General features: G+C 34.1%; 1 protein-coding gene across 1 annotated transcript; it reads right to left on the bottom strand.

Moving 5' to 3' along the window:
- Nucleotides 1-5: 5 nt before the first annotated feature.
- On the bottom strand, nucleotides 6-12,224 carry LOC148823488 (very-long-chain enoyl-CoA reductase-like). The gene is made up of 12 exons (XM_088927940.1): nucleotides 11,977-12,224; nucleotides 10,689-10,740; nucleotides 8,409-8,453; nucleotides 6,929-7,032; nucleotides 5,739-5,854; nucleotides 5,546-5,651; nucleotides 4,139-4,211; nucleotides 3,991-4,034; nucleotides 3,664-3,721; nucleotides 2,407-2,495; nucleotides 1,842-1,887; nucleotides 6-1,734 (listed from the first exon to the last, which is right to left on the bottom strand). The coding sequence occupies exons 1-12, from the start codon at nucleotides 12,154-12,156 to the stop codon at nucleotides 1,607-1,609; spliced, it is 1,041 nt and encodes a 346-aa protein (XP_088784066.1). The 5' UTR covers nucleotides 12,157-12,224; the 3' UTR covers nucleotides 6-1,606.
- Between the last annotated feature and the right edge of the window lie 686 nt (nucleotides 12,225-12,910).

Below are 12,910 nucleotides of genomic sequence, written 5' to 3' on the forward strand. Positions count from 1 at the left end.
CCCACTTTTAGTTTCATAATTCAAATATTTTATTCAAAATGTACACTCTGGATAGAAAATACAGAGCAACAGCACCATGAATTGCAAGGCTGCATTAGTGTTAAACACAGAATTTCTGAAAACAACACCTGAGAATATAATAGCTCTCCATTTATCCATCACATGAATATTATAGCTCTCATTATAGTATATTAACATTTGTTCATAATTAAAGAACGTTTTATCAGTGCATGCCACTTTTTCATTTGTAAGCATTGCTGTTTTACCTGTCTTAATATTTTTAGTCCTCATAAGTAATTTCCATCTTAAACATTCATTTTCCCTTTTTCAGGACCTTAATATTTTGACCATTTGCTTCATTCATCTCCTTTCTGAATCTCTGCCTACTCGTAGTCTTCTGTTTCACTTCCTATGCTTTAAATCTACCTTTTATAAACATGTTTCTTTTGAGTTTGGAAGGAAATGACTTGTCTCAGTCAACAGTTTCCACCAGCTACTGAATGAGGTCCATATATTATGCTCATATAAATTAAGATCCTCTCTATAACGTCATTTCACAAAAAATATTTTCTACTACATTTTCAGCTGCTCCTGAAAGATTCCTAAGAAAATAATACCAGCTGTACATTCTGCTGCTGAATTCAATTAAAGATCCACTTCATTCTTTTTATTTCAGATGTGTTTGCATTTACATACTTTACATACTTTGCATTTTCTCCCCTATAATACTATGGTACATTAAATTCTCATACAAATGTTCAGGCAATTGTCAGGTTAACTGTGATGTATCAAGACCTATTGTTCCTTACATAGCCAAAAGAACATATTGATATTTGAACATTTAAGATCTGAAATCTTCCATTTAGACAATCTCTCAGTCCATCAAACTCATAATTTACTTTTCATTCATGTACATGTTTGTAACATGATATTGCAGCACCATTCTTATTTCAAAACACCCATTCAGAATTTCTTTCTATGCATATATGCAGTATAGCTGTGCATTAGCATAGAAGTTGAGTTGCTTATTTTTTCCTATTTAAAAATCCTTATGTGAATTTAAGAAAGAAGTGGTACAAAGAAGTACAAAGTGGTCAAATTCTGTGAAGGTATATCTGTGCCTTTTTTTTACAAACCAGGATTCAGGAATGATAAAACAGAAGAGGACAAGGGGAAGACAGGCAGACCAATAAATTGATCTGTTGACTGTTTGCGCACACCGTTGTTCACAGACGGGCAATATTGCGTCAGTTCAATATGAAGATGGTCCGTGTGCTGACACTACATTACTCGCCTCTGTGTCCTCTCTTGCACAGCTGTACAGTAACCATCTCAATTTAAAAATCTCTAAACAATACAAACCATATTTTAATTTAATTTGTTAAGCAAGTAAAATGGACTTGCATCACACTTGCATATATTGAAAGCATCTGTAGCCCTCTTTTCACAGGTCAACCCTAATTCACCCTTTCCCAAAACAGAAATAAAAAAAGCCTTGCCATTGAGTCAGTCATTATTTAAGGGCACAACAGGAGTGTCTTAGCTCAGCCCATAAGCCACTGATTGTTACTGTTCTCATCACCTTGCTTTCTGTCTGTTTGTCTGTTCACAGTAAGAAGGGAATTATAGGCATCCTCAGTTCTGGATAATCCTTAAATTCTCTTGTGTAAGTTTCATGTTTTCCTTTTGCCCAAATTGTCATCTGAATGAAACCCACAAGGGTAAACAGGGCCACTGAAGAAAAAAGAGGATACACATTGCTGAAGAAACAACAGCCACTAATGTAGTATCAGAAAATAAGACATCAAAGTTAGACCGATCGAGGAAAAAAAAAAGCTTACCTGGAATACATTGTGTCATGATTGTAAAACTGAGCCAGGCTCCTACCTGTAAAGTGAAGCACGGCCTTATTTAAAGCTAAAAGTTACATTAACATTTTTATAAAGTAAACTGTTTTTTACTGGAACAATGTGCTATGACTCCATTATCTTCATAACAGATACTGTAAATAAATCTCTAATAATCATAAACTCTTTTTATAACAAGGGATGACATGCCTGACGAACATTACATTAATAACACTTTTTACTTTGCCTGATTTGACCTAAAAAAAAAGTAATTATATTTCATGAGTAGGATTTGTCATCCCCATACCTTTAATTTGGAGTAGCACAGATATAAACAGCAGGATCATAATCGCTATCATTAGCATCAGTGTAATTTTATAAAAAAGTAAACTATTTAAGAATTTGAGTTCACACTTTACAAAAATTGCAATGTGCTTGGGTTCCATAAAGGTTCCATGGTCAGAGTTCAAACCTCTTCTTGTAGTAACAGATGCAAAAAAAATATGTATTTTTAAAGACTGCTCACAATATGTGACATTTTAATAACATTCACTCTCACCTCATAGGTATAATTAGGGCATGACACAAAGAAGAACAACCAGGTAAAGGGGTTCTTGGTTGGGTAAGGGACCTTCTGTGACTTGGGGCCTGTTTATGTGACAAAAACAAAAATGTCTAACTATGGAAGCATTTAACTGCTCTGCCAAGAGGAGGGCATTCAAATGTACAAGGCAGATTCTGTTGCACATAGTGGACACTTGGATAGCACAAATTGATTTAAGCAACAATTATCACCTTCTGAAGAACAAACTTTAGAGAACAAGAATGCATGTTCTATGCAGAATAACATGTCATTATAGTTTGCTTTTTACATCTAGATATAATATTGTTTCTTACACTCATTGTGTTAACTATAACATTTTTGCTCACATATGACATATATGAAATAATACGGTGTCAAATCTGAATATGTAAAGTATTTGCATTTGAATTGAACATGAAATATTTGATTTTGAATTATAACCTCTATTTGCGGTGATGAACATCTCGGTTCTGGGTAGCTACAATGTGGGTCTTTATTTCATCTTTGTTCTTAATGACATAATTAATCTGATGTGATCATTAGTTTTATTTGACCAGTTGATCACTTTTTTAAATGGTTTTCATCTGTTGATGGTTTAAAGAGACCTACAAATCCTGCTGGACTCTGGCTCTTTAGGACTAGAGTTATGTACATACTGTATGTAATGTAATATAATGATTAGAAGCAATTATAAAAATAAAAAAAATGAATTAAAGCACAAATAAATACTGAAATACTGAAAAAGATGTCTACACATGGAGAACATTCTAAATCTAACTTTATATTTCTTCTATTACTCATCAGAAAACTGCTTATCATGTAGTCAGTGTAGTATTGGCATGAGCATATACAGTAATTACTAAATATGATGCCAGTACATCACAAGATCACAGAGAAAGAGACAATTTAAAATAGCCAATAAAACCTAGCCTCTATGTTTTGGGGAGTTGGGAGGAAATTGGAACACTTGAAGAAAACCAGCCTGAATGGGGAAAATCATGCATACTCGACACAGAAGCTCCTATAAAGGAAGAGTGACATTCTTCACCCAAGAGTGAGTCTATGCAACTTTTTATCCCATATTGCTATCTGGGGGAGGGAGGGGCTTACATATTTGATTATAATGCATGGAACTTCAACAAAGGAGATAATTTACGAATGCCTGTGTTTCACATTTCATGGATAAGATTTTGCAGTTCTACTCATTTTCAGAAATATTTCTGAAATACTTACCACCAAATCTCAAATTATTAAGAGCAACATGGATAGAGAAGTTGCCTGCCTCACAGAACTGAAAGAGAACACACATTTTAATCCTGTTAGTACAACATGATACACACTAGCTCTACAATATTCCACTCCTCTTTTCTGTTTATCTGGGGTCTACAATTCAGCATCATAAAGAAATGTACTACGATTACATACCTTTTCTCATGTGGTAATAAAAATTATAATAAAAATCCTTCATTATAATAAAAAGTCTGTGGATAAGTGTGACTTTCAAAAATGTAGCAAAAAGATTATCTGATGTTTCAGTCTTATTGATGTTGTAACACTTACCAAAAAAAGTGCCAGTGCATAGTTTACTTGCTTATTTCCATAAGCTGTGAAAAAATGGGGGGAAAACATTTTGTTTATATTTTCTAACAGTAAGAAATTAAGTTTTTGTACTTGAAAGAGCTCAGTGACAATAATAACGGCTACTTACAAGGTGGTGTATAAAGAGGATGATTTATATAGTAGGCCAGCCATGCTGCAAAGCCCCAGTAGTAAATGCAGTTCTGAGTGACAGAAGACAAAAAAAGCTTTTACACAATGAACTTCAGCCTGGGCACGGTCATAATTTCCAAATTAAATGAACAATTTGATGTAAAACACAGTACTGTATGAGTATGATATTTAGAGCACATTAGTGCACAAGGCCTAACTTCAAGATCTAGCATAGACATTTCCAGGACTGGAAGGTCACTTACAAAAATAGCCATTAAGTGACACTTTGGTTTCTATAGAAATCTAACAAACAGAAAGGTTTCTATAGACAATTGGGGTGTTTGTATAGAAGCCTTTACATTATTTTTGCAAGGGGCAGGGTCTTAATACTTGCTTTAATATTGACTCCACAGATTCTTTCCATATTATGTATTACTTACAGTAAGTTTAATAGCAATCCTCAGAATCACCTTTTTTTTTAACTTTTCAGCCTGGAAATATCTCTACTTGTTCCTTTATATCTCTTGTACTGATGCACCCCAGTCTAACCTGCTTAATACTGGAACCATACTTCAAAAGCTGTAACATCACAGAGTCTCACATCTCATATCTCATTAGCACATTTTGTTTCTGTTCCTCACTATACTGTCTTTGTCACTACTAGAGAGGCAAACTAAAAATAATACTCATCTATCACTTTACCAAAAATAATAATAAAATGAATATGTTTATCGGTCTATATGCAAGTTCCAGCTGCAGAGGTTAAGATCATGTCTGCCAAAGACAGAAGCAAGCTCAATACATTGACAAGCTTTTATGATTCTGCAGAAAACAATTTTGGCATCATTAACCAGACTGCAACCTGAGCCATCTAGAGTCATAGTATTAAGATGAAGTTACAACATTGCCACGAGCAGTGGTCTTTGAGAGAAAGTGGATAACTGTCGAACTTGAATGTGTTTTTTCCAACCAAAAAATAAAGTGCAACATGCCCTAGCTATGATGCTCACTTGTCATTACTGTTGAAAAATGTTCTGTTTAGTGATTTAGAAACACCAAGCAAGAGAACTGAAGAAAATGACACTGAAGAATGGAAACAATGCTGTATGTAGTAAAGCAGAAGAACAAATCTTTTTTGGAGAACTTAGGAACAAAAATCTTTTGAAAACATTTAAATAAGACAATAACAGTAATTAGCAGAATTATATTATTATAAAGACTACTTTCCTAGTCTATTTAGATGGCTCTGCTTCTCAGTGTTGTGAAGAGCTGACTGCAAGATCTAATTCATATTCATTCCCATAATATCTATCATAATAATGGACTAATGAAAGAAAATATTACCCAGAGGTAGCTTGTTTTTTAATATTTAATTTAACAATGAGGACTAGACCTTCAGACTTACCCTCATGATACTCCGTAGTGGCATGGTACCATGGGAAAATCGATGCACGAATATTGTTTCAATCAGCCTCTTCAAGTAATGGAATGAGTGGCATACGCAGGCCAGGCTAGAGTGAAGGAAATGAAGTGGAGCATTAGACTACAAAAGACAATTGTGTTTTAGGCAGAATTTTCAAGAGTGGAACAGGACTTACGTTACTACTGGGTAAGGACTGGAGGTGAAGGCATACTTATGGTGATAGATATGTGGGAGACGGAAATAGAACAGAAGATATATAAAGAGTGGACCAGCATATTCAGCCAGGAACACCTGTGAGAGAGAGGAAAGAAACGAGAGAGAAATTTTAAGGTTTAGCAGTATTGTATTTTCTGAGTTTTAAAATCTAAAATAATGCAACCAGCCTAAAAGACTGCTGAAGTTCAGCATGAGGTTCAGTATAACCCCTTTGAATTATTGATCACATGGTACCCTTGAGTTTCTATTTCAGTAACATACTGTATCTAAAGGGATTTCTAATACTGTTCCTATTTCTCAAAAATGTTCTGCCAAAATGAACCATTATTTCCAGGTCACAATGATAAAAAAAATAAATGTATGCTACAGAAAGTGTTAGGTTTTATACAATAACTTATATAACTTGTATACCGTACAAAGGTTTGTGTGTGTGAAGATTTGAATTTGGGCAGTTCATTTAGAACAGGAGAAGGGAAGCACAAATGTCTTTTTCACAAATGTTGGTGGAGATCTGAATAATCTTCTCAGACAAGGTGTTGAAATTGACATCATGACTTCTTCCAAAAAGCACCTGAAATAGATCCTTGGATCACTTAGTGACCAGCTAACAAAGAACTAGACAGTACAAATTCCCCTCTCTCATTTATAACATTTCTCATGTTCTTATCTTGATCTGACAATTATGGACAACAGACAATATAGCAGTTACTGTTTTTTAAGCCCGTATAAGGCTTGATGGATTTTAGCACTTATATTTTTTCTCATATAAAACTGTAAGCACCATGTTATAGATGGTTTGACTAATACACACAATGCAAAATAAAAAACAAACAAAAGCTGTTAGAACATTTACTGTAAATTAATTGATCAAAATGTACTTTCTGTGCACTCTTTGAATTTCCTTTCATATAGTGTGTCTCCCTCTGAATTTTATATCCTTCCTTTCTGTTCTGTTTGACCTTTCCCTTTTTATATTTTTTCCCTTTTATCTCTAATTTTATGTAAATCCCTTTTAATTTACACCTGTCAATTGAATGCCATGCTTAGACAGCTTCTGGTGTTTACCTGCTATATGATCTTTGCAAAAATACAAGAAGCCAATATCAATTGAAGTAAAAAAACAACTAAAATTTTAGTCTTTTGTCATACCATTGTCCAGCCCAACTGGGGTCCTAGGTCTTTGAAGTATATTGTGGCAGTGGTTCCAACTGGCAGATTCTGTAAGATTTCATCATCTTTAAGTGCTTTTCCTTCTGGAATAAATTAAAAACAATGGCTGAATTAGTGGGAAAAGATGTCTGATATACACAAAACTACCCCATGATACTGAAAATTATTTAATTTACCATTTTAGTGATCTATTTTCCAATAACGATTAATTTAAGGATGTGTGTTGCACTTGTTAAAGTTTAATGTTTTATGTGGGTGACCAAATCAGAATGCATAACATCTTGTAGCAGCAAAGAATTACAATGCTCTTTTCCTGTGAAGAAAACAAAACTATGATGCTATGATGATTTTTGGCAGTAGAGTCAACTAATTTAAACGTATTCTTAAAAGTATCAGCTACAGTATATTATGTATTTTATTACAAACATAGCATAGCAATGGTATTATTTAAGAGCAGAACATTCTTCTGTTAATACACAGGGCAGGTATTCCAACATATGGCTTATGGATTTCAAAACACCCAAACAAGAAGACAAAAAAGATGGCGACAGTATACTCCTTGGGTGTAAACCAAGATAAATTAGGATCGAGCCATTAAGATTTTGAGCTAGAACTGCCACATTTCAAATAGAAATGACCCTGTTTTTCTCAGTTACAGTGCTGGAAGGTAAGTGTTAACCAGATGGCACAGATGGCAACTTCTTTTATTTCTGTCATGGTCTGATCACTTCCTCAGTGACAAATGGTTGCTGTTGCTCAGAATAAATGTCTGGCAAAGATTCCCTTGAAATTGTTTTGGCTGTTCAACTCAAAGGTTTTACTGTTTACATTTGGGGTTCAAGCACATCAGATTTCATGTTTGCTTGATCAGTGTTTATGCACCACATTTCCAAGATGGTGCAGAAACTGAAGCTTCGTGTATAGAAAGCTGTCATAAATTAGGAACATGTGGGTTAAAAGTAAACCTAAATCATATTTGTCTTCTCTTGCATTTGAACTACAGGTAATTTGATTTCGGTTTTTATACAAGAAAAATAAAATGGGCTCTCTTTTAGAGAATATAATACATACTGTAATAAAAGATAATGACATGATACAGTATGTGATAAGGTGGTAAATGGATATTATCCTAAGTATTAAATACAGTTGACATTAAAGAAGCTGCTATCAATGCTATACTACTTTCATGATATCGTTTGAGGTTTATAAATGATACAAAATACTTGTTTACTGATATTTTTTATTTTTCAATGATCAGATATGATTTATGCTTTCTTCGATTAACGTATTGTGTTTGATGACCTAGGGTCAGTAAGTTGGGCTCTGCTTAAAGAAAGTTTATGTGTCAATAAATATTTGAAAGTGTTTCTTGAATTGAGTTTTTAATTAAGAAAAATAAAACTGTATTTGCACCTGTTGCCGCCTATTAATGCACTTTCAGACAAAGCTAGAAACTTACTTGGATCAAGCTTGAGGGCCTGTCTTGATGGATACCACTGAGGGTCTGGAAAAATATTAATAAAGTTAGACCAGTAGTACCACAGAACAAAATTATTATACTTTGATCTCATTCAGATAGACTGTAACTTTATAATAAAATAGTCTAAGCATCAAGCATCAAGTATCAAGTCAAAGATGCACATAATTAAGTCAAGTCCATTGGTATCCTATTTTACAAGATTTTAGCTAGGCCATTTGTAGTAAACCAACACTGGTTCTGCCAGAATTAATTCTTCTCAAAAAAAGCTTTGGTAGCAAAGTGTGCATGAACATGCAAACTCCATCCATCCATTTTCTAACCGCATCTTCGAAATCAGTTGGGGGAGCCAGAGCCTGTCCCAGCAAGCAATTGCTGCAAGGCAGGGTACATCCTGGATGGGATGCCAGTCTATCACAGGACAGACAACCATGAACACAGATATGCACATATTCACATCAAGACCAGTTTTCCCAGAAGCCAATTAACCTACCAGTAAAATCCACATGAACACGTGAAGAACATTCATACTCCACAGCATGCAAACTCCTCAGTATAATTTAATTAGATTTAAAATGTAATTACAATAAATCTTAGTTCAACAGTGACACATTACTAAGACAGACTATGATAAGCAGACTATGGTATAACATCAAATTGTGGATCAAGTCAAGAATGACGTTCCAACAACAACAGCAACAACAAGCATTATAAAGAAAATGTTTTGACATCCAATTTCATGACTTTCATTCATGGCTTTGAATAGTAACTTAATTTTTTGTTTATATTCAGCAATCTACATCAAATTTAGAATACGTTAACTATTTGTCATTCCTCACATCTTTAGATTACTTAAACCAGCACTTTTTGGTATAATTTAAGATGCACTAGTATTGGGTTTAGTTTAGTATTAGATCTTTTAGCATTAGTTTTAGTATGCTCCATATCTTTTTGTGACTTTTAAATTGGAAGAAGATTCAATACAAATTCTGTTTAATAACATATAAAAACTCTCATTTTAAATAAAGTGTATGATCTTTCTTTACCACTGATACAGTATATACAATATATACTGTATATAATTTCATGCAAGATTCTTCGCTGTTTTGCATTTTTCTATTGTTCTTTACTCCTGATTTTCCTTCTTTTTGCAGGGGCACAACTCTAAATTGATCAAATTAATTCTTCCATTTTGTTTTAGCAAAAAGTGAAAGATATGTATTTTCAAGTTCTCAAAGCAAAATTTTGGCTTAATGGAAGTGTATGAAGAGGAACAAATAATGTTGATGATGGAACCCTCAATAGGAGCAGGATAACCTTGCAAGAAATTTAACGACGTAATTGGTGTAATGGATTAACTACTGAAATGTTTCCTATTGGCTGTTCATTTAAACGGTTTACTTTGTGTTGTCATGATCATGTGCACAAAGACTCTGATCAATGTAGATTCTAGATTGTTAAATGTTTTCTTCTCATCCAGAGTAAGCTGTAACAATAACTGTCAAAGAAGACTATTACTCTAGCAGCCAAGAACACACTTTTGCACAACACTTTATAGAGTTTATAATAAAATAGTGAAAGTTCACATAAACAATTAATGTGAAAATAGCTGCAGACATGTCTCATATATTATGTCAAAGAAAAAAAAAGATTTAGACCATATAATAATTTGATCTCATTAAATGCTTATATGAATTGGCATCAAATTATTTTTTTAATGTCTGAATTCCTACACTCAACTGCAGGAGATGAACGAAGTTAGAATTCGACAATGCAATTTAATAAGTTTTATAAAAATCAAGGAAGTCAACCCAAACCATTGAGAAAAAAGAGGGCTTTCCCTTCAGGTTGTAAGAGATTTTTTCACGTCATGTACAGTATATGAGGCTCTATTGTAACACCTTTACTAACTGCTTTTCCAAGTCAAGGCAATATATTTAATAACTGCTAGCACTGACATCTTGATAAATTTGACAACATAATCTATATTAATTCCACCCAACTGCATCAAAGGATATGACTGAAAACCTTTCTTTTCCTAAATAATAACCTGCTTTTTATTCATTTATTTACATACTGTTTGTAATTCCTAAGGGGAATCTCCATGTGCAAAGGGTTATAAACTGTATGCTATGTTTACTGGCACAATATGTACATTATAAAGTTAAATTTGATTACTTTTTACATTCCTTCATTTTCCTTCCTTGTTTTGGGCAAGAAAATCCCTAATAAACATACAGTTAAAAACATAATTGTACTTACAGCATTTGTGAAACAGACACTTGATTTCTCCCATAGTAGCATTAGGTTCCACCTAATTGAGTGATAAAGGGGAAAAACATTTATTTTATAGGATCCTATTTTTCTTCAACATGGTGCTTTGAAAGAGTAAAGCCATATTATGCGCCCTTATGGTTCTGTGCTTCCACTGCAGGCTACAACCTCAATAGTAGCCCATAAAGAAATAAATCACAACCACTGCTTGACTGTCAAGACTGTACACTATCGGGCAGTGAGGTTAATATTTAGACTTATACCCATATCTTTCTTAGAGTTTTCACTACATGTGGCACTATAGCAGCTGATGTTTAAACAGTGGAAGTCTATTCAATAAAGGTAATGGGTCACAAATATAGGTACGTATATCTGTACCAAAGACTTAAAAGGGCTGAAATAAATAATAGTTTTCAATTGTGTTTATATAGTTTGTAGAAAATAATGCTGTCCAACAGACAGCAACATATGAAATGGGTTGTAAAATATGACAGATATTCTTGCAAAATCCTGATAATGCTATCTCCAGAAATTATTTTGACACCAGTGAATAAGAAATTCAATTTAGTTTGTATAAAATAGAAAAATCTTGAACTTGATAAAAGCAGCCATTCAAATTGAGAAACTGTCTGTAAACTTACTCTTCTAATCTTTCTGTCAACAAGGTAGAACACAGTTTTCAAGACAATTTCCCAAAGGCACTTGCACTAAAGTAATGACTCTCATTTCAGAGAATAGCTATAAATGCAAATAGCAGGGAAAGTCAATGGCTAGAAAATGAAGGACCTACAAAACACAGGATATGCTTGTTGCACAACTCAAATTCCTTGGGTACATTACAGAGTCTGTCCAACCTGCAGTGTTAGCTATTCTAACTATGTTAACTCATGCTGAGCGCCGTAAAATTATCCCACAAAAGGTAACAGAAACTAAACATATATTTCCTAAATCAGTGAGATGTGTTAAATATTTGCGAACAGAAGTGTAATTCATACTCCACACTACAGTAGATCGGTCAATGGCTAAGATTTAGGCAAACATGCACTATCCATGATTCATTCCATGTGTCTAATAATTCATTAACTAAAGAGCTAATATTGTTAAGTGATTACATGCATTTTTATACTTACATCCTTCTTAGATTTAAATAAAATGTTTTGCGAAAATACACATATGCATTTTTCCAAATGAAATGATTCGTCTTTCCTTGCATGTGACCACATACAGTATCTTTGCCCTGTGATCCGTGATCCTGAAAACGTAAACGTTTTCTTACCTTGTCTAGAAAGCATAGCTGCTCCTTTGTCTTGGCGTCAAGTATCTCCACCTCAAAGAAAACATAATTTTTGATTTTAGCTGGTTCTCCCAGCTCCGACATGCCTTCTGCACATGTCTTCTTTATAAAGTGAGCAAGGGTGAACAGATCTTTTAATTCCACTGACTGTGCTGGAGCCATTCTCCCTTTTAGTGGTCAAAACCTCTGTGTCCTATGGTCATCTGTGCAGATATACCTTTGTAAATTCTACTAAGAAAAGGAATTTTCTTGGCTCTTCCAAGGAAGCATGCAGCCAAGTGTAGAGGGCTGGCATGTTCATGGTGACCTCATTGATATATAAGCTTATGAAATAGGAGACTGAAATGCAATCGCTGTTAGCTGTAAAACCCTGCCAGCAATGAAATAATTCAATGGCTGTGACCACAAGAAATATTTAAAAAATCTTTAAAGTATATAAAAAGCTTTGCATTAGCATAGGCTTTTTCTTCAATAATATGCAAAAAACTTTTGCATTTGGGAAGTGATTGCATAGAAACCAATGGTTTAAATCAAGATGAAGAAAGGGATCTCAGGTTTCATTGCTGCCTGTATGACCATGGTATGAAATGCACTGCCTTATGTGCTGGGCCACTGGCATTCTGAACAGCATCGCAGAAGGAAAATCTCTGTCTACAACTGCCACTCTATATCAGAAGTAACTAGGGCATTGCTCTAAATTTATCATACACAAAATAGATGCTAGTTTGTCACTCTCAAATTGTCCATGCCTTGTGAACAACATGTATGAATACAGTTGCCTGACCCATTCATTTGCACTGTGAACACATCTATACAAAAATTAACTGCAGTGTGCAAGTGTACGCAGTTAATTAAGGCACAACCTAGAACTACTGTAGAACCTGAACTGAAAGAACCTGGAAGAAACTAAACATGG

This window comes from Atractosteus spatula, chromosome 11 (assembly GCF_055471065.1).
Source record: "Atractosteus spatula isolate fAtrSpa1 chromosome 11, fAtrSpa1.hap1, whole genome shotgun sequence".
Lineage (NCBI taxonomy): Eukaryota > Metazoa > Chordata > Actinopteri > Semionotiformes > Lepisosteidae > Atractosteus > Atractosteus spatula.

Coding starts and splice junctions, on each gene's coding strand:
- LOC148823488 (XM_088927940.1), bottom strand. CDS start 12,156: ATGGCTCCAGCACAGTCAGTGGAATTAAAAGATCTGTTCACCCTTGCT. Junction 5,855..6,928: donor CCCAGTTGGGCTGGACAATG/GTATGACAAAAG, acceptor TCTCTCTCACAG/GTGTTCCTGGCTGAATATGC. Junction 1,888..2,406: donor GCCCTAATTATACCTATGAG/GTGAGAGTGAAT, acceptor TTCACTTTACAG/GTAGGAGCCTGGCTCAGTTT.